The sequence below is a fragment of the Magnusiomyces paraingens genome (assembly GCF_902498895.1).
Source record: "Magnusiomyces paraingens strain CBS 517.90 genome assembly, contig: contig4, whole genome shotgun sequence".
NCBI classification, from domain to species: Eukaryota; Fungi; Ascomycota; class Dipodascomycetes; order Dipodascales; family Dipodascaceae; genus Magnusiomyces; species Magnusiomyces paraingens.
The window spans coordinates 1,181,054-1,204,494 of NW_022474070.1; the positions used below are offsets into that span (position 1 = coordinate 1,181,054).

The 23,441-nt window shown below is 38.5% G+C and overlaps 10 protein-coding genes across 10 annotated transcripts; 6 read left to right on the plus strand and 4 right to left on the minus strand.

Moving 5' to 3' along the window:
• Positions 1-1,503: 1,503 nt before the first annotated feature.
• Positions 1,504-4,302, plus strand: SAPINGB_P005152 (uncharacterized protein; the record flags this gene model as incomplete). The annotated part of the gene is made up of 5 exons (XM_031999867.1): positions 1,504-1,578; positions 1,765-2,931; positions 3,124-3,193; positions 3,528-3,703; positions 3,829-4,302. The coding sequence occupies 5 exons, from the start codon at positions 1,504-1,506 to the stop codon at positions 4,300-4,302; spliced, it is 1,962 nt and encodes a 653-aa protein (XP_031855758.1).
• Positions 4,303-5,636: 1,334 nt separating this feature from the next.
• SAPINGB_P005153 (uncharacterized protein) lies at positions 5,637-7,469 on the minus strand (the record flags this gene model as incomplete). Its single annotated transcript, XM_031999868.1, has 1 exon — positions 5,637-7,469. One exon carries the CDS (start codon positions 7,467-7,469, stop codon positions 5,637-5,639), a length of 1,833 nt encoding a protein of 610 aa, XP_031855759.1.
• Positions 7,470-8,686: 1,217 nt separating this feature from the next.
• On the plus strand, positions 8,687-9,378 carry SAPINGB_P005154 (uncharacterized protein; the record flags this gene model as incomplete). The annotated part of the gene is made up of 3 exons (XM_031999869.1): positions 8,687-8,754; positions 8,817-8,876; positions 8,940-9,378. 3 exons carry the CDS (start codon positions 8,687-8,689, stop codon positions 9,376-9,378), a joined length of 567 nt encoding a protein of 188 aa, XP_031855760.1.
• A 332-nt stretch (positions 9,379-9,710) lies between these two features.
• SAPINGB_P005155 (uncharacterized protein) lies at positions 9,711-11,432 on the plus strand (the record flags this gene model as incomplete). The annotated part of the gene is made up of 1 exon (XM_031999870.1): positions 9,711-11,432. One exon carries the CDS (start codon positions 9,711-9,713, stop codon positions 11,430-11,432), a length of 1,722 nt encoding a protein of 573 aa, XP_031855761.1.
• A 414-nt stretch (positions 11,433-11,846) lies between these two features.
• SAPINGB_P005156 (uncharacterized protein) lies at positions 11,847-15,233 on the plus strand (the record flags this gene model as incomplete). The annotated part of the gene is made up of 1 exon (XM_031999871.1): positions 11,847-15,233. The coding sequence occupies one exon, from the start codon at positions 11,847-11,849 to the stop codon at positions 15,231-15,233; it is 3,387 nt and encodes a 1,128-aa protein (XP_031855762.1).
• A 130-nt stretch (positions 15,234-15,363) lies between these two features.
• Positions 15,364-16,386, minus strand: SAPINGB_P005157 (uncharacterized protein; the record flags this gene model as incomplete). Its single annotated transcript, XM_031999872.1, has 1 exon — positions 15,364-16,386. The coding sequence occupies one exon, from the start codon at positions 16,384-16,386 to the stop codon at positions 15,364-15,366; it is 1,023 nt and encodes a 340-aa protein (XP_031855763.1).
• Positions 16,387-16,685: 299 nt separating this feature from the next.
• Positions 16,686-17,684, plus strand: SAPINGB_P005158 (uncharacterized protein; the record flags this gene model as incomplete). The annotated part of the gene is made up of 1 exon (XM_031999873.1): positions 16,686-17,684. The coding sequence occupies one exon, from the start codon at positions 16,686-16,688 to the stop codon at positions 17,682-17,684; it is 999 nt and encodes a 332-aa protein (XP_031855764.1).
• A 129-nt stretch (positions 17,685-17,813) lies between these two features.
• SAPINGB_P005159 (uncharacterized protein) lies at positions 17,814-18,503 on the minus strand (the record flags this gene model as incomplete). The annotated part of the gene is made up of 1 exon (XM_031999874.1): positions 17,814-18,503. One exon carries the CDS (start codon positions 18,501-18,503, stop codon positions 17,814-17,816), a length of 690 nt encoding a protein of 229 aa, XP_031855765.1.
• Positions 18,504-18,729: 226 nt separating this feature from the next.
• SAPINGB_P005160 (uncharacterized protein) lies at positions 18,730-19,283 on the plus strand (the record flags this gene model as incomplete). Its single annotated transcript, XM_031999875.1, has 2 exons — positions 18,730-19,008; positions 19,095-19,283. 2 exons carry the CDS (start codon positions 18,730-18,732, stop codon positions 19,281-19,283), a joined length of 468 nt encoding a protein of 155 aa, XP_031855766.1.
• Positions 19,284-20,140: 857 nt separating this feature from the next.
• SAPINGB_P005161 (uncharacterized protein) lies at positions 20,141-22,707 on the minus strand (the record flags this gene model as incomplete). The annotated part of the gene is made up of 2 exons (XM_031999876.1): positions 20,141-22,639; positions 22,702-22,707. The coding sequence occupies 2 exons, from the start codon at positions 22,705-22,707 to the stop codon at positions 20,141-20,143; spliced, it is 2,505 nt and encodes an 834-aa protein (XP_031855767.1).
• Between the last annotated feature and the right edge of the window lie 734 nt (positions 22,708-23,441).

Below are 23,441 nucleotides of genomic sequence, written 5' to 3' on the forward strand. Positions count from 1 at the left end.
AACAATAACCAAACCTTCCCAACTTATCTCCACTTGTCTTCATCAACGCTGTAATTGTATTTCTTAATCCCTCCAAGCAGAGATAAAGCTTACAATCTCTTGTAAGCCAGTTAAACTGTTTAAGAAAGTCGACATTTCCATCTCTGGAGTGCTCATTCTCTTGAAATATAAAGAAAATATTTTAATAGATTATTCGAGTCTCTTTGATGGGTACATTTTGAAAAACTATCAAGAAATTGGGCAATCTGGCCGAGTTGGTCTAAGGCGTAGGATTAAGGTTCCTATCTCTTCGGAGGCGAGGGTTCGAATCCCTCGGTTGTCATTTTTTTGCATTTCTACTTCTTTTGTAAAGGGTTTGCATTTATATCTTTTTTTGAATGTTACAGTAACTGTATCCGTTGCTGATTTTTTCTCATTGATTTCGATTATAGTAACCTTTTTCCATTTTTATATCTTCTTCGTTTACCAAAATATCATAAACTTGCACTTCCATAAAGAAAAATTATTTTCTACAACGGTATTCAATGTGGCTATAAATAATGTTTAGATTGTTGTTCAAATACTGTCTTATAATTATCCAACCATTGATAACATTATCGAGAATTTACCCTCAAGCAATATGGTGAATTCTGTCTTCGGTACTGTTAAATTTTAGTGAATTATCGATGATAAGTATATGTTGTGTATATTGCTTGCACAATTTGTTGCTTTTTGTATGTTTTCCAGCCAATCAATTTTTTGAGCGTTGGTTTTGACTGGACACACGTGCCTTTTGCATCCATTCTCTACGCAAGGCTGACTTCACTTAACTATTTGTAACTATCACTATACGAACCAAGGTATTTGTAAAGTCTCAAAATTATTTTGTGAATTGAAAAAAAGTTGGTTGGCTTATCATTATAAGAAAAACATAAAAAAAAATGGAACCCCCCCACTCATTATTTTCTTTTCATAGTAGCTTATCTCTAAAAAGAATTAAGTGTTAGAACAATCAATAAAAGCATTGATACTAATTATAAAATATTACATGAAGATATCAAAAATTTGAACAAAAGCTAAATACTGCAAAAAAAAAAAAACTAATTGCAAAGTATAAAAAAAATGACTTAACACCCACGGTGGGACTCGAACCCACAATCTTCAGATTAGAAGTCTAACGCCTTAACCATTGGGCTACGCAGGCAACTTTGTTAAAAGTTCACCTGGTCCCAAATACTTTTAGAGCTCGACTGTATATTATTCAAAAACCTATATAGATTTTTTAAGCTATTAGGGGGGGAAAGGGCTGGATGGTGTAAAGGGTAACACGTTCGCTCGAAAGCGGAAGATACTGGGTTCGATTCCCAGAATACCCCCTTTTCCTGAGGATGTGTACGGGAGTATACACCTAGATTAAAAATCCATAGGCTACCCTGGTTACAGGAATGCCGACTCTTCCGTACAGTCTAAATAGCCTGCAGGTGATTGCGGGCCGTATCTCTGACGGAAGAGATTAAGAAATACATGGGCGTCCGTGAAGATAAGTGGAAATGGGTTGGGAAGGTTTTGGGACCGACAGACTGGTTCTCCCTGTTCCTCGTAAGCTGGCATCAGGGCCCATCTTCCGGGCTACCGGAGACGCACAGAACAGAAACCACCAGTACTAAAAAGGTACAAATGAAAACCGGCAAGTCACATAGTCAGACAATAAAAGGATAGCGCAGATGCTGATGTTATATAGTTCTATAACCCTTGAATAAAAACAAACAAACAAACATTTTTAAGCTATTAGGTGATTATAACTTACATCACAAGGAATGGGAGTCAAGGGCAGGTCCGAATACGGAAGCAGATGAAGTTGTTGAGTGGCTACATGAAAATGATATGATGTTAATTACTCCAAGAAATCAAAAAACATACAACAATAGAACCAATATTGATTTGGTTTATGGCTCAGTTGACTTACTTCATAGAATTTCATTTAGTGGAGTGAATGAAAATACACTAAGTGATCACTCAATTGTGGAGTGGGACATCTATATGTCTCAGAGTAAAAACGGGGATGAAGTTTTTACTTCGGTGAAGAGATTGAATATTAAGAATGCAGATTGGGAAAAGTTTGACAAGGAGCTTTCTTCTGCCATTAAAGATTTTAATGTGCATAACAAAACTCTAAAATCAACTGACCAAATTGATGACCAAGCTAAAGTTCTTGAGGAGGTTGTAAAAAGAGCAATGGCAAAGTCGATGAAGGAAGTTAAGGTGATGAAAAAGTCCAAACGCTATTGGAATCAAGAATTAAGGGAGAAGTTAGAAAAAGCGCTAGAAGCTAAAAGGGAAGCCCGTCAAAGACAACCTTCTTTGGCTTTGAAACGACAAAAAATTGAAGAGGCGAAAAAAGCTAGAAAAATTTTTGACCACAGTTTGCGTGAGGCAAGTACTGAGCAATGGAATAAATATTTGTCTAGTTTAGCAGGAAATGACATTTGGAAGATTTTGAAGTATATTAATCCAAAAAGCAATGATACCATTATACCACAAATTAGAAAAGAAGATGGAACTCTCACTACTACTGTTGACGAAAAAAGACATGAAATATGGAAGGCACTTCTACCTGAAATTGATCATGGTCTTGATAGAGAGTTTGAAATTGATGACGATTCTCGATGGCCAAAATTAGAGTTTGATGAAGTTGACTCTGCATTGGCTGATACCCCAAATGATAAAGCTCCAGGAGACGATGGAATTACTGGCAAAGTTTTAAAGATGGCATGGCTAAATAAAGACTTTAAGGAAAGGTTTTTCAAGCTTCTCCAAGCTTGTGTAAAGTTTGGATACCACCCAAAAGTCTGGAGACATGGCATTATTGTTGTTATACCTAAACCTAAGAAACCTGACTATTCAAAGCCAAGAGCATACCGACCAATTTCCTTACTTAAGATTCCATCTAAAGTACTGGAAAAAATTATACAAAAAGAATGACCAAGCTTACAACACACTTACTTCCACCAGAGCAATATGGGGAAGACAAGGTTATTGTGCTACTGATGCTGTTTTGGAACTTGTCCAAAGAATTGAAACTAGTAAAGAAAAAATTTCAGCTATGCTCATTGATATTCAAGGAGCTTTTGATAATGTTAACAGAAATATATTGGCACACACAATGGAGGATATGAAACTACCCAAAGCACTTATAAACTGGACGTACCAATTTGTAAGTGAAAGAGAAGCTAGTATGCTCATGGACCGAAGAAAAGGATCAGTGCAAAAATTAGTACTGGAATTCCGCAAGGCTCACCTATTTCACCACTACTTTTTCTGATATATTCCACACCAATGTATCATGCCATTAAAGAATGGGGTGGAACTCCTTTTTTATTTATTGATGATGTGACTATTACCGTTGAAGGTAAAATTGAAGAAAATACCAAAAGCTTAAGCAAAATATTAGAAAAATGTTGTAATTGGGCTAAATCAAGAATGACCAAAATTGATTTGGGTGATAAATTGGGTTTTATTCATTTTACAAAAAAATGTGAAACCTAAAGATGAGAAAGTGCAACTTACTTTACCTAATGGAGAACTTCGTGAACCTCAGAAGGAAGTTAAATTGCTTGGAATTACTTTGAACAATCTGCTTGATTTTAAATCTCATATTTTGAATAAAATCAATAAAGCAAGAAAAGCTGTTGGTGCTATTTGGCATCTTGGTGGCGTGCAAAAGGTATGCGAGGGTCTGCAGTCAGATCACTGTATATTGCTTGCGTGAGACCAATTGTCGAATATGGCTTAGAAATTTGGCATCACAAAATTTTGAAAGGAGAAATCCACAAGTTGGAAGTAATGCAGAATATGGCTTTAAGAAGAATTGTTGGTGCTTATCGCACAACTCCTATTGCGGTACTACAAAAGGAAGCTGGTATTATGCCATATAGTATTAGGCTAAAATTTATGGTGGCACGAAAAGCTATTCGTTTACACCTAAATATTAGCAAAACTAATCCTATTAATGGTCATTTGTTAACATTGATTGAGAAATCTCCAATTGCAAAGCTAACCACGCTTTACATGTTGGCGAAAGATGATAGAGACTATATGATTAAAAAGGATGAAAAACGAAAATGCAAGAGGGTTGAACCTCTTACACTGAAACAACAACAAAATCAGACGATTGGAATTTTGAAGAAACAAGCAATGGAAGAATGGCAAGAAATGTATTGGAACAGCAGTAAGGATCTGTGGTATCATAATATCACAGTGGAGTCGAAATGTACTGATAATCTTTCCAAAATGGTTACAGGGAGTGATCATGAAGAAAGATAGTCGAAGGATCTTGAGTAATATTACTCAGTTTCGCACAGGCCATGGCAACTTTGGCGCATGGTTTAAAAAGTTTGGAATTGAAAAGGATAGTTACAACTGCAAATGTGGAGAGCTGGAAACTGTTCATCACATTTTAGTTGAGTGTCCTTTGCTTGAAGAGGAAAGAAAAGGACTGAAACGGATATCTCCAGAGATGGACATGTCGACTCTCTTAAACAGTTTAACTGGCTTACAAGAGATTGTAAGCTTTATCTCTGCTTGGAGGGATTAAGAAATACAATTACAGCGTTGATGAAGACAAGTGGAGATAGGTTGGGAAGGTTTGGTTATTTTAACCCCCTGTTCCTCGTAAGCTGGCATCAGGACTTATTTTCGGGCTGTTGGAGATGCAATGTTGAAGCCAAAATTAAAAGTTTATTATCAAAATGAAAAAATATATAGTATGGACAAGAAGGATAGCGCAGATGCTGATGTTATATAATTCTATAACCCTTGAATAAAAACAAACAAACAAACATTTTTAAGCTATTTGCTTTTGGAGATGCAATGTTGAAGCCAAAATTAAAAGTTTATTATAAAAATGAAAAGATATATAGTAAAAACAAAAAGGATAGCGCAGATGCTGATGTTATATAATTCTATAACCCTTAAATAAAACAAACATTTCTTATGGTAAAATATTGGTTTCCTTTTATTGTAAATGATATATGCTTTAATTTAGTGATTTATTCTTTATTTACTAAAAGTTTACATGAGTTTACCGGAGTTTGCCGGAGTTTACCGGAGTTTACGGGGGATTTAAGGAATTTTACATCTCCACTGGTTATCATGGTTAACAAAAAAGTTTGTTCTTAAATTTTGTCTAGTTAAATAGCAAATAACTGTAAAAAAAGTTCTATGTTAAAGAAGTATAAGAAAAATAAATTAGTATTGGTGAAGATAATTGAAAGATATTTTGGGGAAACCGTTGGACTGACAGGCCAGACATTAAGACACAAATTCTGGGGTATGAGAGCTGCACAGAACAAAACAACACTTAATGAAAAGGTTCATTAATAAACACCAAGTCAAGTTAGACAATTAAACGAATAAGTTTGATTTTGCTATTTTATAATTCTCTAACTCTTTAATTCAATCAAACAAACAATGCCTTTTAAAGTACAGAATATAACAAATTAAACTGTATCAGACTTAGTTTATATTTTAGTAAATAACCCTCAGGATCAAAATAAAAAAAAATTAATGTTAGTATATTTTCTATTGTTTTATATTTTTTTATTTCTTCTAATTTAACAATTGTTTGATAGTTTTAAATTTTTTTACATCAGCTTAAATCAATGCTCACACAAGCTAAAGTGTCGGTAAAACGGGTTTCTATCTGGTTCTGATTCTTCCTCTTTTTTACTATTAATACTGCGTTCCTCCATAAGTTCTTCGCGCACTTCTTTGGCTCTCTTGAGCGACATAGGCCACTCAACTTCGTCAAAAATGGCTTCCAACACTTCTGTGGGAAGCTGATCAAAAATGGTGTAATGATTATTCTTCAGTTCTTCTTCGTTGCTCAATACCTGTTCTGACCACCAGTTTGACTGCTGTGGCGGAACTTGATCAGTCGAAATAACATTATCATTATATGGATCGCACACAAAGAAACACAAAATTTTGCGGTGACCAGGCTTGGTCTTGTCCTGAAGTTTAAATGGCTTAACGTGGTGTTGAAGCATGTTGGGAAAAACAATCAAACGATCCTCGATTGTCTTCACTCCACCAACGTAAAATGTATTTAAGTCACCATTTTCCAATCCATACACAGCTAGGACCCCATCAGAATCGTATTGTTCGTAAATTGGTGCATCAGTTGCGGCACGAAACTCGAGCTCGGAATCGTCTGTAATGTTTTCGACATCGTAGTAGTACAGACATGAACATACAATGTCTTCGTTGATGGTTCCTTCGACATGCCAAGTACCACCAGCATATTCTGGGTTTTCAGGAGTCAGCTGAATATTAGCCATCTTGACAATAACTTTAAGCTTGGTACCATGAACATCAATCTGACTGACTCGTTCTCCAGAAGGCATTTCAAAAACGGGGTCATTTACAATAGGAACCCGGTTTTCAATGTATTCGTCATATTTTTCGTCATAGTTAGGGTCGTTTTCATCAAATTCGGGTTCAGGACCATACAAACCTTCTTCGTGGGTAAATGGATTATCTCTAATGTGTTCCTTGGAAGCGTATTGTGATAGTGCAGCATTAATACCAGGAATAAACCGTGCAAAAATATCGGCAATTGGCCGGTATAAATCTTTGTAGTGAACAGGGTGAAGGTTGTTAATGTATGACTCAATCGTGACTTTTCCATCCTTCGCAACATTAAATATTGAAGGAAGCCATTGGAATCTCTTGCTAATGCCGAAGGTTGACACATCACTTTTGATTGAGTCTCGCCAAAAATTATATTCTGGCATTGGCACACAACCCCCCTTGTAATTAATTTCAAATCCAACATGATCATTCTTCAAATCTTTGACTACCGGGGTGATTCCGTATTGTAAGGGATACAATGAAGGGTGGATAAGATCCCAAACTTGTTGGTTAGATCCAGGATGCCAGTCACGCAAATCATCAGGGATATCTTCGAGTTTTTTAGCTGCTTTAATAAAAGTGGTTTTGAGATCAGAGGGAATAACCTTGTCTCCAAAAAACACATAGTCAGAGTAAGCCAATTGGAACTGACCATCAGTTGAATCTTTAAGCTTTTCGTACCATGCTAACTCGGCAATTACAAAGTCAAAAAGAGGCTGTAACACTTTGGGGCTTTCTGCCACAGCTTTCATTCCGTTTTGTTGGATAAACTCATCCCTTTCTTCTTTAGAAGCTACGGTTTCTTTTTGCCATTTGGCAACAATTTCTGGGTTCTTGTACTTGATCCACCATTCAGGCTTTTGACGAATGGCATAGGACAGTGCAAGAATCTGCTTATCCTTGAGTGTGGGGTAAGAGACACGAGTCTGATTTTCCTGGTCAAAAATCATATTGTATGGGTGACCAAATGGCGACAGATACTTGTGGCCCTCTTCATTCCTGTACGCATTGCGCAGTTTATAGTTTGGCTTGTAGGGTGCGATTCCTGAGACGGGATAACGAAGTTCTTCTTGAGACATGTTTTTTGTGAAGTTTAGTGATAAAAGTTTAAGTTGTGAAGATGAAGAATGAAATTTTTTTGAAAATTTAGAAGGGCGAACTTTAGGGAATTTATAGTTGATAGACGTTCTAGTTGTGAAGTGCCAGGAGGCTAAGTGTGAACAAAGTAGACTGGTAACACAAAAGGAAAATGGCGAGATATGACTATGCAGGTTAACAGCCAAGCTAGTTGTCAACACGCCTCTCATTTTCTTCAAGCGCTGTAATAATAAAAATGATTAAATAAATAAATAAAAAAAAAAGTTCTAACTTTTGATATTAAAATTGATGAGTTAAAAAAAAAAAAAGTAGTTTAAAATTAAAATCTGGCTTTAAATCTCATTTTATTATATACTCTACAATTTTAAAACAAAAATTGTCAAGTGACATTTTGAATTTTTTAACTTATAACTAATTAGTTATAATTGTTATAATAATAATATATATATATATATATAATAAAATCAGTCGGTTATTATTATTATTATTATTATTATATCTCAATAGAAAAATATAATGGAGGTATTAATGAGTGGGTATATGCCCACTTTTATTTAGTGTAAATAAAATAAACCTATCAGTAATATGCTCTTAAATCCATGTTCTATCTAAATAGCGTAATTTGCCATTGTTTTTCCTTAAACAAATAACAAAAATACATCTGTGAATAGTCTTTATGAAGATTTTAATTTAAACCTATGTTTAGAACTTCATCTCATTTTGATTATGATTATTTCAGTCACACTAAAGAATTTTTAAAAAAAAAAAAGTTTTTATTATATAAGAACTAAACACCTCATAAATACAGGTTGCCGTATAAAATATATCAGTATTTCAAAATTTTAAATGATCTTCAATTCAACAATAATGATATTCTGTATTTAATTATAATTATATACTGAATATCATTGTTGTTCAGAGCCAGTTAAACTCTCCGCTATTCTTTTCAATTACTGAGTTCATTCTGTAAACATTAAAAGTTAATTCTATCCTGACACAAAAAAATTTGGAAAATCAAAAAATTTTGATTTTAAAAATTTTGAAATATTTTTTGTAACATAATCATGTGATCTAATGGTAAGGCTAAATTTTTTTTTTTTTTTTTTTTTTTTTTTTTTTGCAAAAATTTTCCCCATCAACATCTTATCAACATCAAAAAACTAAACAAATATTATAGAATTTTTTTTTTATTGAAAAAATGGGCAAAGCTAAAAAGACGAGAAAAGCTTCCGTGAAGCGCATGATTTCAAAAGATGATAGTAGATTGTGAGTTTTTTTTTTTTTTTAGAATCTTACGCAAAAAATCGACTTGTGCTAACTGATTGTAGAAAAGCAAATCGTAACAAACCAGCGAAACCAGGAAAAGACGAGGAACTGGTAAAAGAAGTGTAAGTTGACATTTATTAATTTATGAAATATTTATATATTTATATCTAATTTTTATAAAAAAGCCCTCAAGTTTCATCAGCTTTATTTTTTCAATACAACGAAGCTATTAAGCCCCCATATCAAGTCATTATCGATACCAACTTCATCAACTTTAGTGTGGAAAAAAAGATTGATTTAATACGAGGCATGATGGATGCCCTATTTGCCAAGTGTATACCCATGGTCACAGACTGCGTGATGGCCGAACTTGAGAAACTGGGACCTAAGTATCGGATAGCTCTGCGGATGGCGCGCGATCCTCGCATTCAGCGCCTGACGTGTAGTCACAAGGGTACATATGCCGATGACTGTATTGTTCAGCGCGTGATGCAACACAAGTGCTACATTGTGGCAACAAATGATGCTGATCTCAAGAGAAGAGTCCGCAAAATTCCAGGTATTCCGCTGATGAGTGTTGGTGGCCGCAAATATGTTATTGAGCGGTTGCCAGAAATGTTTTAATGAGACCCACGCAAGACAAATATTTTATGTAATCAAAATGTTAACGAGATACTCTAAAAGCCCTCCCTGCACTCCTTTCATATAATATAATATAATATAATATTTTATTATTATTATTATTATTATTATTATTATTATTATTATTATTATTATTATTATTATTATTATTATTATTATTATTATTATTATTATTATTATTATTATTATTATTATTATTATTATTATTATTATTATTTTTCATTTATTTTTAAAATCTTTTGTTCTTCACACATCACCATCTTTAAATAACCTTTAAATATAAAAGAAGCATAGTTCTTTTCTTTTCACCCACTATGCTTCGCCTTTCACGATTATGGACACGTCAAATACTTAAACTTGTGTTTGGCGTGTTGGCATTGTTAGGCATGCTTTTCCTTGTGGACAGGTATTACAATATTTTACCTTCTGCCATCCAGACTCGGATCTTACTTCACCAACAGGGCCACGTTGTTGTTGATCTTAAAGTAGAGTCTTGTTTCCTCCAGTCCAGATGTCCTATAACCGATCAGGTGTGGTTCCGTGTGCCAAAGGAACTTAGCCTGAATAAGCGCTGGAATCGCAAATCTTATCTTTATGTCAAGCGCGTTAAAGAAGAGGAATTGACGTCTAATATGCCAGTGATTTTAGACGTTGCGGTAGATTTAAATATCAACAACGAATTACCACCCCACATCCTTAAGGATATTGAAAAGGAAGAAGAGAAAGAAGAAAAAAAACAAAATATCTCACAGCTATCAATAAAAGATCAACATGAGCTTGCAGGTTCTAAAGGCTGGACTAAAGAAAAATTTAATATTTGGATCAAACGCGGCAAGTACAACCAGTTTTCTTCAATTACCAGTGTCGATGTGCTTTTCGGCCATGATGCGCAAGACCCCAGACTTGGATGGCAACTACGCGAAGGGTTTATTGGCAATGAACAAAAATCTCTTCCTAGGCTCACAGTTCGCATAGGCCCCAAGCAAGAGAACCCAGAAGTGGAATTGCGTATTCACAAGACTGGCAAGTTCAAAATCATTCAACTTGCTGATTTACATTTTTCAACTGACTACGGGGCATGCCGCGATTTGTTTCCAGCTAATAAGGATGAAAGAAAATCATGCAAAGCTGATCCTCGCACTTTGGAATTCGTTGAAAAGGTTCTTGATCAGGAGCAACCTGATTATGTTGTGCTCACAGGCGACCAAATCTATGGAGAATCTTCTCCAGACTCTGAGACATCAATTCTTAAAGTTGTTGCGCCACTGATCCGCCGAAAAATACCCTATTCCATGGTCATGGGCAATCACGACGACGAGGGCGGCAGCTTATCGAGAAAAGAACTCGTAACACTTGTTTCCGACCTGCCGTACTCCTTGACACAGGTGGGCCCAGAAAATGTTTCTGGTTATGGTAATTATGTCCAGCAGGTTCTGGGCCCCCGGAGTGAAAACCCAGCCTTGACATTTTACTTCCTTGACAGCCACTCTCGCAGCCAAAACAACAAACTATACCCTGGATACGCCTGGATTGAGCAAGACCAATTGGATTTTGTAACACAAAGCTACAACCATTTGAAGGAAAAGCAAGCACAGTACTCACACATCCACATGTCCATGGCCTTTATGCATATCCCCTTCACAGAATATGTTTCCAACAAGCCCATCGTGGGCCAAGCTCGTGAGCCTGTTACAGCATCGAAATTTAATCTTGGAACTCGCGATGTTCTTGCTAACGTGGGTGTTTCAGTAGTCAGTGTCGGCCATGACCACGTCAATGACTATTGCATGTTCCATGATAAAACAGCAGAGGAAGGTCCTTTAAATCATGACACAGCTATGTGGCTATGCTTTGGTGGTGCAACTGGCGAAGGAGGATATGGCGGATACGGTGGATATGAAAGAAGAGTCCGTTTATTCGAGATTGATACACAGGCAGCGACAATTTCCAGCTGGAAACTGTTGCATGAGCACCCGGATGCCCGAGTAGACGAGCAAGTGTTAGTTCGCGATGGCAAAGCCGCATTAAGCACCTGATATATATATTTACTACAATGAAAAATGTAACATAAAAAAGGTGTAATAACGTGAAATTTGGTTACCCTGCTTACAATATAATCGTCGATTATTTGATGTTCTTAAGTGTTTTGGCTACGCGCAGAAAAATTTTGGTCGTCAGTTACTCAAGAAGACAAGAAAATAAACAACACCAGCTTTTCCCTTTTTTTTTTACCACCATTCCCAAACATTGTGCTTCGCGAATTCTGGCTCTCATATATATATATATATTTTTCATGAATACCCTTTGGTTAGAACATTCTGGAATACCGTTTGATTATTATCTAGTCTTAACTTTAACTATTTCACGCTTTTCTAGCGATATTAACCTGATATAGCAATTCGTAAGGGTTTCATGCCACTCATAATAATGCAAGTACCATCGCGATAATAATGGCAGACCAGGAAACTAAAATCAAATACAAAGAGTCTTTGGACTTCATCAACGATAGACTTATCGTCAACAATTTAAAGAATATTCTCAAAAAACTTAATCTTTCTCCTTCAGGCCGTAAAAGCATTTTACAGAGCCGTCTCATTGAATATCTTTCCAATGGCTTGCGCAATGAAACGAACCGCATTTCTTACGTTCATCGTCTCATCCAAATTGAACTTGGAATAGTGCCAAATTTATATCCAAAACCTCCAAACCCCACTGGATCAGCATCCACTATGTCAAGTGTACCGCAATATTATGCACCCCAGCAACCTGGCGCCAGTGCCTCCAATGTAAACAATAACACCAGTATCAATCGCTACAATGAATCAAACCAAAATGCCCCAATGATTACGCGTTTCAGATCAACAAATAACTCAACAACAGTATACCAGGGGAACAAGCTATACTCTCTCTTTATGCCTCCGCAGATGAAGTACGATCCTAACCCATTTTATGTTCTTCAGGAGCCATGCTGCGAGGCCGTCCAAACCCCTCGAAGCGCTCGATCAGATGCTTCTACCCGAATAGTAATGCGTTTTCAAGTCACTCAGATGGAATCTACACAAATTAAACAGGGCGAATCTGTTTTGCTTCTTTTTGCAGGCACTGCGGAAGACAAAGGCAAAGGTCTTTTACCTGACCATGTTCCAATATCATTTCCTCCGCAAACTACAATCAAGATTAATAATTTGTTATACCAAGAGAGTTTGAAGGGTGTTAAAAACAAACTAGGAACAACAAAGCCTGCTGATTTGACTAAGTACGTGAGCAAGATATCAATAAACACTGTGGACATCACTACTATGGAATCTTCACGGGAATATGTTTTTACTATGTATTTCGCTACACCTATTACTGTTGAACAAGTCATGGAAAATGTAAAAGGTCGACCCCGTATTTCCAAGGAGTCAACCAAGAAACAAATTCAAGATTCTTCTCAGGATGACGAAATTATGGAATTGTCTACAGTTTTGCCACTAAAGTGTCCTTTATCTGGCTCCCGCATCAAGACACCAGTGAGATCCATTCATTGCACTCATATTGAGTGCTTTGATCTCTTGTCATTTATTCAGCTGCAGCAACAGGCTACAACATGGATGTGTCCTATCTGCAATAAAACCATCAAATTTGTTGATTTGTCGGTCGACGAATACCTAAGCGAGATTTTACAAAGCACAGCTCAATACGACATTTCCGACATTGAGATTGCGCCAGATGGATCGTGGACCATGCCAAAAGATGCAGAATTACTAAGAAGCGATGATGAATATGATAGTGATGATAATCCTACGTCTCACAGCGTACGCAGCCGTTTCAATCCTGAAAACGTTACTGTAGTTACATTGGATTCTGATGGAGAAGAGCTTGAATCTGAAGAAGAGATTGTGGCAACATCGCACCCATCTGGTCAACAACAGAACCAACAGCAGCCAGTACCTCCGTCCATAATGAACCCCGCACCTCAGCAACAACAGCAACAGCAGCGACAGCAGCAACAGCAGCAACAGCAGCAACAGCAGCAACAGCAGCAGCAACAGCAGCAGCAACAGCAGCAACAGCAACAGCAACAGCAACAGCAACAGCAACATCCGGTACCACCGCTACATGAAAGACCATCTCAGCAACCCATGCAACCTTTAATACAGGGTCAACCACAGAAATGGCCTCCAGTAACACAAGGACTTCCTTCCTTCCATATACTGATACCTTCTCAAAGACCATTAATTCAGCCGGAATCTTCATTACCGCCATTAGGACCGTCATCTTCGACTTCGCCCAGAGTAATGCAAAGTTCTCCATTAACACAGATTCAACCTCTGCCGAATCCATCAAACCCCACTTTACCTAGTACTTTGCAGAATAATGCACCAGCACCGGCTCCAGCATCATTACGAAATTCTCCATCAATACAGCAGCATCCAAACTTACAGTCCTCTCTTTCCCCTTCCCGGCAAATACAGCCTGCAACATTAGGGGTTCCGTCTCCAGTACCGCACCCAATTCCTTCGTCAGTACCTTCACCTGTGCAAAGAACACCACAATCTCTACCATATACATCAGTTCAAGACTCCAATGTCTCTTCTAGACCAATGGGACCAATGGGACCAATGGTGACGCCAACACAACCATCAAATCCAACAATGACGCGAATTCCTGGTTCAGTAGCTATATTGGAACAACCAACAGGATCATCTACAACTTCGGCGCCGACACTGCCTACAACACCGTCAACTGCTTCAGCTCCTACTACTTCGGCTCCTACTACTTCGGCTCCTACTACTTCGGCTCCTACTACTTCGGCTCCTACTACTTCGGCTCCTACTGCTTCAGCTGGGGCTGGAGCTCCAGCCCCAGCTCCAGCCCCAGCCTCGGCGTCTGCTTCTGATAAACCTTCAACAAATCCTACCCCCAAGTCACCACCGAAACCACTGGCTCTTAGCCGCGAAGAATTATTTTCAATGTTGCCGTCGTGGAACAATTCAATTTTTACCCGACACTCAAATCGACCGTCACAATCTGGCAGCACCTCTAGAAGAAGTTCAGGGGGAGGAGTTTTGACAGGGACGACATCGGGAGCCAATGGTGCTAAAAATCTACCCACTAATGGCTCCATTCTGCCTAACGGCAATAATAGAAGTACACAAACACCACTTTCCAGTCTTCCACGACCGGCGTCTCCAAGAGAAGCAAGGAACCGGGAAATTGTATGGGCACCTGTGAGTAATATCTCTAGTATGCAGAACCACCAGTCTAAGACTGGCTCTTCACCCGCAAGACCATCCAATGGAAATTTTAATGGAAGCAGTAACGTACAACAACCTCATCAGCTACAAACGCCATCACCAGTAAACAACAACTATAATTCTAAAAGTGGCCAACCACCAGGCCATTTAACTGCACCGCAAAGTATAATGAGTAACATGCGGGGCACTATGGGCACAAGGATTAACGGCGGACATCCGTTTGACCAACAACAAAAGCGGCCGTCCGAAGTTATGGGAACAAGCTCATCAGCACCAATTAATGGTGGACCACAGCTCAATAATGTTAATGCGATAACAAATGCTAGTACAGCCAATGGATCACCATCTGGTTCACAGCGTCCTATATTTCATCGCGGACCTGATGGGGCGTCATTTATGAGACAGGCTGCTCCAGGATCAAACTTTCAGGCTCGGATTCCACCATCATCGAGTTTTAACCCATCAAGAGCCACCAGTAGCCCTAATGGAGAAGTGCAGTTTCAAGGTATTAAACGGACTGTATCTGAAGTGATTGATTTGACTTTAAGCGACGATGACGATGACGAACTTGCAATTGTGCAGCCTAACAAACGATAATATATAGGCCATCTTTTGATTTTTTTTTGATTTTTTTTGGACTTTTTTCTTTTTTTTTCTTTTCTTTTCTTTTTTTTTTTAGATTTTTCCTCCAGATACCTGAAGCATACACAAGTGTTCTATTTTGTCACTATTTAATAAATGGGATCAATGTTGGAGTTCGTTTTCTATACTCAACGTAGTCATTTCCAAAGAAGCAGACAAGATATTGTTCTTCGTCTTGGATGCGGTCATTAAAGAAAGGCCAAAGAAGCGAGAGGAATAAGATCAATGAGATAGGGTTTAGTAGAAGAATCTGGGTACCGAGAGCCCAGAAAAAAAAGCCAGCGTAAGAGGGATGGCGGGAGACACTATAGACTCCAGTGGTAACTAATTCATGAGATTTATGGTGTGAGCGCATAATTACGTGCGAGAAGTTTGATGCGGCATGGATCATTGCAGTCGAGCGCAACAACTGGCCCAGAAGTGTCACCACAAGCCCTACAAGAGAGACGTAAAAGGCAAAGGCAGGTGTTTTCCAAAAAGCCTGATCATAAGAAGCGGCTGCTGTGGAGATTGAAAGCAAACGGATGGATGGAGCAAAGAAGGTCAGTAAATAGCGTTCAAGCAACGTTTCGGCCAGCGCAACGATGTGGACAATAATGTAGACAGAGCCGTTCCGGAGAAGGAACGATGACGGCGAGACCTTGTCTGGGTTATAAGCAGCTGTAGTCCAGTATTCAAGGAAATGGAAGACACCGAGAATAGAGCCGTATGCTGGTAACTGCCATGGCAGAATTGCGGGAAGACGTGTGATATAAGCTGCAATGACTGTGGTTCCAGCAGTCAATGGGATTGAGAAAGTAGAAATGACATGCGAAAAGAGGAAAATGGTCGAGACAAAGCACGCTCCAAACAACCCGCCGAGCCAAAAGGATGTCATAGAAACCTCTGCGGTGCATGCAGAAACAGCCGCAGGTGGTAAAAGGCTTAGAAGCTTGTGGACCTCAGATGGATCTTTGATGTCGGAGGAGTCTTCAACAAGTTCTTCATTTTCAGATTCAGTTTCTGCAAAGTTTTCAGTGGGCAGCTTGGCCAGCAAGCCGCGCTTTTCTGTGGAAGGTTGTTCTTCCTGCATAGATTCAGCAACGATTTTTGGGGATTCAATAGCCATTTTCAAAGCGATTTTAAAAATAAAATTCCAAGTATTGATATATGATATGAAAGAAAAGAAAGAGGAAGATACCTCCTTTGCAGTGGCCTTTTTATATATTTTTTATTTTCTAGCGGAAGATCCACATTCAAATTGGTTTCAAGATGGAGGTTTTGCAAGCAATTGTACACTCTGCTTTAGGATAAAACCCTAAACCTGAAATATAGCTACATGTACCCTTGCACTCACACGCGCACATACCTCCATCACAGCCTTTGAAACTTAGCCAGCGGCTTTCAAACCCATTCACAAGGCCCAAAATGGCATCAACCGTCCAACAACAACAGCAATCGCAACCTATTGCACCTGTTCGATCAGAGACTAGCGTCGCTAGTAAGAATACTACTTCTTCATCGCTACCACCAGTAGTCTCCACAGCCACGGCTGCTGAGACAAAGTCTCTCGTTAATGCATCAGCCTTCGAGTACCTGCTCATTGAGATGGTTCCGCTTGCGCGACGGGTCGTCGAAGATGTCCGAAAACCCTCAGAAGATCTGGGATCGGCTATCAATTCATTAACCTTGGAAGACAAGGATGATAGTAAAAATCCAGGAGAAAAAGAAAAAGAAGATGAAAAAGAAGAGAAGACAAAAGATTCTACTACCGATACCACAGATGTCAACAATAATACCTCTCAAGTTAGTACACCCCGAGAAATGCTACACCAGTATCCGCACATGGCCGGTGCTGAAGATGCAGACGTTTTCTTCCGCACAGAATTATACGGATTCCGCGTCGGTGCGGCACTTGCAGAGGTTCTATCGCGCGATGCGAGCCGGCTAGTAACGCAGCTCGACGTGCTCAAGTTTGTTTGCAAAGACCTTTGGACAGCAGTTTACAGCAAGCCCATTGACAATCTTAAAACGAACCACCGTGGGATTTATGTGCTCGTTGACAACTCATTCAGACCTTGTGAGCGCATGGGTTCTGCAGCCAACGGGCTTTTATCTGCGGTCCACGGTAGTAAGCCCACCGGGCTTGCCAAAAATGCACCAGGGGCTGGTGGCCATCACCAGCAAATGGTGGCTGCAACTGCAGCGGCGGCAACTGCAGCGGCATCAGGAGCAGCAGTGACTTCTTCTGCAGGGGCAGGTCAACAGAAATCAGGAACTCTTGCAGCTGCACCCTTCATTTGGTTCCCAATGGGTGTAATTCGCGGAGCACTGAGCACTATGGGTATCGATGCTAGCGTGAGTTTCGAGGCAAACCAGCTACCGGCTGTATCTTTCAACATTCACACCAGCACCGCAAAACGATGATAAATATATTGAAATTTAGCAGTAATAATAATAGTAGCAAAAAAAAAAAAATAATTAGTAAAGTACTAAGTAAACTTTAGATAAATGTCATTATTTCATTAACTCCCACTCTCTTTGAGTCTATCTCTTTCACGAAACTGTCGTTTGAATCTGGTGTGTGCTAAGTTCATTATTAAGAGAAGCATTTGTCGGCAAACCTGTCGCCGGTTCCTCCTGATTATTTTCTTCCCTTTCTTCATCCCGTATCAGTTGCTGGTGCTGGTATTGTTGCGTCAGGTTTGTCCGGTACCATTGCGGGACATTATCCATATCAATATCCACTGTAGCCGTATCAAAGGCCTCAATATGTAGCTCAATCAACACACGGCCACCGCGCGCACCGGCAAACCGCCGGTACTCCTCTGAGATAGACGCAAGGTTCCAGCCCTGCAACCGGCGCAGGCACCCAATCACCGTTCCGGAGCGATGGCGGCCCATGCCACAACACACCATGAGTGGGTAGGCTTCCTTTCGCATGATGATATTAAGGGCTGTCACGATTGACGACTCAGTCAGTTGGTCCCATGGATTTGAGCCCTCTGTCACAATCCCCAGGTGGTGCACGTCAATCCCGTGCTCATCTGCAAATGCAAAAAACTGGTCGCTAGGATCCTCCACGGCTAGCCACACAATCGTCTTGAGCCGGAGCTCCTTGAGAAACGGAAAGTTGATTGGCGCTGGCTGCCCGCAGCGATACAGCGCGCGCTCTACGCATGCAAAGTTGATAGGCGGAACAACTACCTTTGACGACGGAGGCCGGCGCACGATCTGGGCTTTCATTAGATAGTGGTAGTTGTCTAGATTTGGGGGGTAAGGTTGGGGGTTGGTGGTGGTGTAGGAAACAAGTGTGTAAAGTTTTTGTTGTGCGTGCGTGGAGGGTGTATGCGTGGGTATTTCTGGCCTTTACAATTTTTTTTTTAAACCTCCACGTTTTACTAAATCTGCATCACCACCACCACCACCAACCATATATTATCACCAACACCGCCACAAACTATATACTACGATGGCAAAAAAGTCTGCTTCTTCCGCTAAACATGAGACTTCCAGCTCCTCTGTTGACACAAAGTCGCATCCTAACACTCCTACCTCTCCTACCCATAAAATTGCTATAAAATCTTCAACCACAAATGCTGACTTAGAGGCCAGCAACGCTTTAGTAAAACTCATCAACAAATATTTCGAGACTGCATCCACGCGCCTACGCTTAATTGACTGCTTCATGGCTTTTCTTGTTCTTGTTGGTGTTCTTCAATTTGTTATAGTCCTTATTATTGGCACTTATGTAAGTACTCTTTCATTTACTCTATTCTTTAAATCTTTTTTTTTTTTTTTTTTTTCGCAACCCTCGTAACTAACCTTTTGACCCAGCCCTTTAATGCTTTTTTGGGTGGTTTTGCTTCAACTATCGGCCAGTTTGTTTTACTTGCAGGTCTTCGTATTCAAACTTCTAAGGCCAATGCATCACAGTTTCCTTCAGTCACTCCAGAACGGGCAATTGCTGACTTTATTGTTGGAAGCTTGCTTCTTCACTTTATGGTCTACCACTTCATCAATTAAAAAAATCTAATCATGAGGATTCAAGGTTTTTCATTTTTTTGTATCATTAGGTAAATAATTCAATTCCGTTTTTTCCATCAATAGGATCTTTTTTTTCCCGTCACCCTTGACGTTTTCTACTGATTTACATTTGAAAAAGACAAAGAAGTTAATACTTACCCTTTGAATTTCTTTTCAAATATGAGTTTCTTTCCACAATACCAGATGCTTAGGTTACACACCGATTATTTTAGTCATTTCTTATTTTTGGAATGATCGTTAAAGATATATCTTTCAGGTCTTGTAGTAGAACAATAATTTTCTGCTATTGCATATTTTTACAAAGAAATTAATTAAATAAGTGATTTGCCATAACTTACCATTCAAAAGAGATTCACAAAATTTAATTGGGAAATAAACCTTTGTAGGAAGAATAAAAATGCCAATCACATTATAATGTATACCTGACCATTCTAGATTTTACCCACAGTACATCCTTTAATATCCTAGGCTCTCTTTGAATAAAACAATCAGGACCAAAATAAAATTGAAAGTAATTTAAAATATGACCCTTATAAGAGAAATATCCGAAAGAAATCGTTTTTAAATCCTCCATTTATATTAATAGTTGTTTAAGTAAAGCGGGGGCATGTAGGTTTAAATATCTTTAATTCCTGCTTCTAAAAATTTACACTTTCATAAGGGAAATTTTAAATTTTTGTCAGAATTTTAATTTTAAGTGAACCAAGAATATCGATTAAACTTTTTCCCAGATCTAGACTTATCCAATTTACTCCAAATATATCAAAAAACGTCATTTCATAACCATTAATTTTAAATTTTATTTTAGAAAAAAAAACATTAAATATAAATCTATATCAATATCCCATAGCCACACCATGTGAAGGGGTCGGTTTTTGCTGGCTAGTTACGCGAGTCTGATTATAATAGTACTGGAAGTCGTTCTGAGAAATCCCTTGTTCATTTTGCTCTTCAACTGGAAAATCACCATTTATCTTATTAGACTTCTTCAAAGCATTCTCCTTCATTTTAAGCATCTTTTGGTACTCTTGGTATTGTTGCGAGTATCTATCTTGATACTTGGAGTACTTAATTTCGCAAGTTTTTTGGCGATGACCAGAAGACTTGTGAGAATCATTTGTAGGCGTATTTAGCTTAGAATCTTCAATAACATGAGGTAAAGGAGGTAATGGTGCATCAATCTTTTGAAAAGGAATAGCTGCTAAAGATTCCTGAAGAGAATGCTGTGGAGTCTGCAGAGATAGTTGTGGAAGCAGAGGTAGCTGTGGCTGTAGGAACGACTGTGGAAGTTGTGGCAGAGGCAGCTGAGACAGTTGTTCAGAAAGAGTTGATAATGCCTCTTCCTGTGCATTCTGCTGAAAAGCTTGTGAAAATGGGGAAATTTGAAAATATTTCTGATGCTGCTTCTGTGCCAACTGAATTTGGATCGAAGCCGAATGCGAAACACCAGTCATGTCTGATAGTGCAGAGTTTAAGGAAGTTTGTGTTGTCAACAACAACGTACTCCGTGGATCATCCAGTAAATCAAAAGTTTGACGAGTTTGCTTTCCTTTTTCCAGCGAAGCACCTCTCTTAACACAGGCTTCTGAAATATCATTTTTGGTTGCTGGTTCTGGAGCAGAGTAGGCACGGCTTTTAATCATCCGGGTTTTGATTTTGTTAAATGTCCTGCTAATGCAAAAACTGAACCCACCACCATTCGGACTATCAGGAGTAGCAGGAAATTGCTCCCTTTTGGAAGGGATTACTAACGAAAGCATAGGGGTGGTTTCATGAGGGTTGCTAGTTGGACTGCATGGGGAGGGTGGAACAAAGATGTGTGCATCTGGAGTCACGGGTGACGGCAGATTAACAGGTGTTGTAGGGGTTGTTTTGATAGTTGATGTTTCAGAAAGACTGGAAGCAGAAAGAAACTGTTTGGCTTCGACTATTGGTAAAGGAGGTAGAGGTGGCTCTACAAGACGATTCTTAAGGAGTGTCTGTTGTCGGTTCTCTCTATGGTCAGAAACAAGCGGCATACTTTTGCGATGACGAATAGAACGCTGGGCAACTGAAAAATTATCTGACAGCTGCTGGTGACTAACTACTGGTTTGAGTCTTCGAGGAGAGTTGTCATTTCTAGCCTTGGCTCTTACCAAAGGGCTCTTTTCTGAAAGAGAGCCATACAAATGGCGTGTGTTTTTTGCACCATTATTAAAAAACACATTATTTGTATCAGTATTGGTTCCAGTTACATTATCGCTTTGACGACGAAGTTTATGCTGAATAGTGGGTGATTGAGGGGACATTTGATGCTTGTAAGATACCTGTGAGTAGTATCTACCTCTCTGAAGAAGCTCTTGTCGACTTTTGCTACTCCTTAACTCCTTTTCAGAACTGATTTTATTGGTTTCTGTTCCTTCGACTCCATTGTTATTTGTGCGTCCCAAAGTAAATGAGAGGATCCTAGAGGCACCACTACCAAAAGCAAGGGCAAAATTGCTAAAACTTTTTCCTCCATTTCCACTGTTACTGTTGTTACTGTTTATGCTGCTTGATCCATTAGCGAGGTTTATGTTACTGTTGTTGTTACTTCCATAATGAAAGTTGTTAAAACTACTACTGTTACTAAGCTTTCTAGCCGTTGAAAAAACTGTACTTGTGCTTCTTAAACTCGCCTTACTAGCTGCTTTGCGAATAACACTTGCTGTTGATGAATCATTGTGGTGATCGTTAGGCGTAGGAGGCCGAGCGTTTAGTGTAGTGGTATGAATATGACCGATCACTCTATTTAGTGGAATTGCAGGCTCCATATTTTGTCTTCTAATAAGTCTCACTAAGTCAAAAAAAGCATCTTGGACGTGTTGTCTCTTGCGAGCTGAAGTCTCCCAAAACACAGCAGACTTTCCAAATCTTTTGGCCATGATTAAGCCTTCTGCTCGAGACACTTGTCTTTTTTCAGGTTGAGCCTCAGCAATATCTGTCTTATTACCTAGAAGAACAATAGGTGTATTCTCACGGTCTTTCACGGTGCAAATTTGCTTGTATAATTTCTGGACCTCTTCAAAAGAGTATCGCGAAGTCACATCATAAACTAAAATAAACCCTTCACCAGTTTTCATGTAATTTTCACGAAGTGCCTTATACTCATCTTGGCCCGCGGTGTCTAATATATTAAGAATCACTGGAAGAGCCAAAGTGTTAGGCCCATCATCAATAGTACATTGCTTTCGATAAGAGTCTTCAATAGTAGGATCGTACTCTTCTAAAAATGTTCCCTCAATAAGTTGAATAGTTAATGAGGACTTGCCAACACCACCACCTCCAACAACAACTAGTTTATAATCTCTTGCGACCTAGAATTGTTATTAGCATGAAACAACAAATATATAATTATTATAAAATGTTGGCTACTTACAACCATTATATGCTTGAAAAATTTAAAAAAATCAAGCAAGTGTGGAAATATATATTGAAAAAAGGGTGAACAACGTAAACAAGACAAAAGAGTAATAGATTGAAGAGTAATAGATTGAAGAAGAAAAGATTTTTTATTTTTAAAAAAAAGGAGGGGATAATTTATTCATATATATAATATTTCATTTTGTATTTGAATTTTATTTTCTAAAATTTACAGTAAGTACGGCAAATAATTTTTTTTATTGCATCTTTAAGCTATAAGCTAAGTTTATGATTGGAAATGGTTTCTTTTTTCAACCCAAAAAAACCTCAAGTGTTTAAAAAAAGTAACGATCTCATCCTACCTCAGCATACAATTAGCATTATACTTATTGACATTAATGGCTAGATGATTATTTCCACTCTTCTGCCCAAGAACAACAAGAACAAACAAAATACTCACATACATGCATTTTTTAGAATTTAAAATAAAAAAGATATTGAGGAAGAGGTTTTCAAAAGAGTTGAAATTTATAAGCAAATATTTTGTCCCGAAATCTCTCCCGGATTTTAGTTTAAGAAATTTTAGAAAAGTTCTCATTCGTTCTTATCAATTTATCCAGAGACAACTATCACCCAACTTTTTGAGTTATCAAAGCTTTACTTTTTTCTTAGTGACCGAGAGTAAACTTTTCTGCCTTTTTACACTTACTTTTCTAGAAGAATAGCTTAAAATATTAATTATCAAGGCGTTTTTCT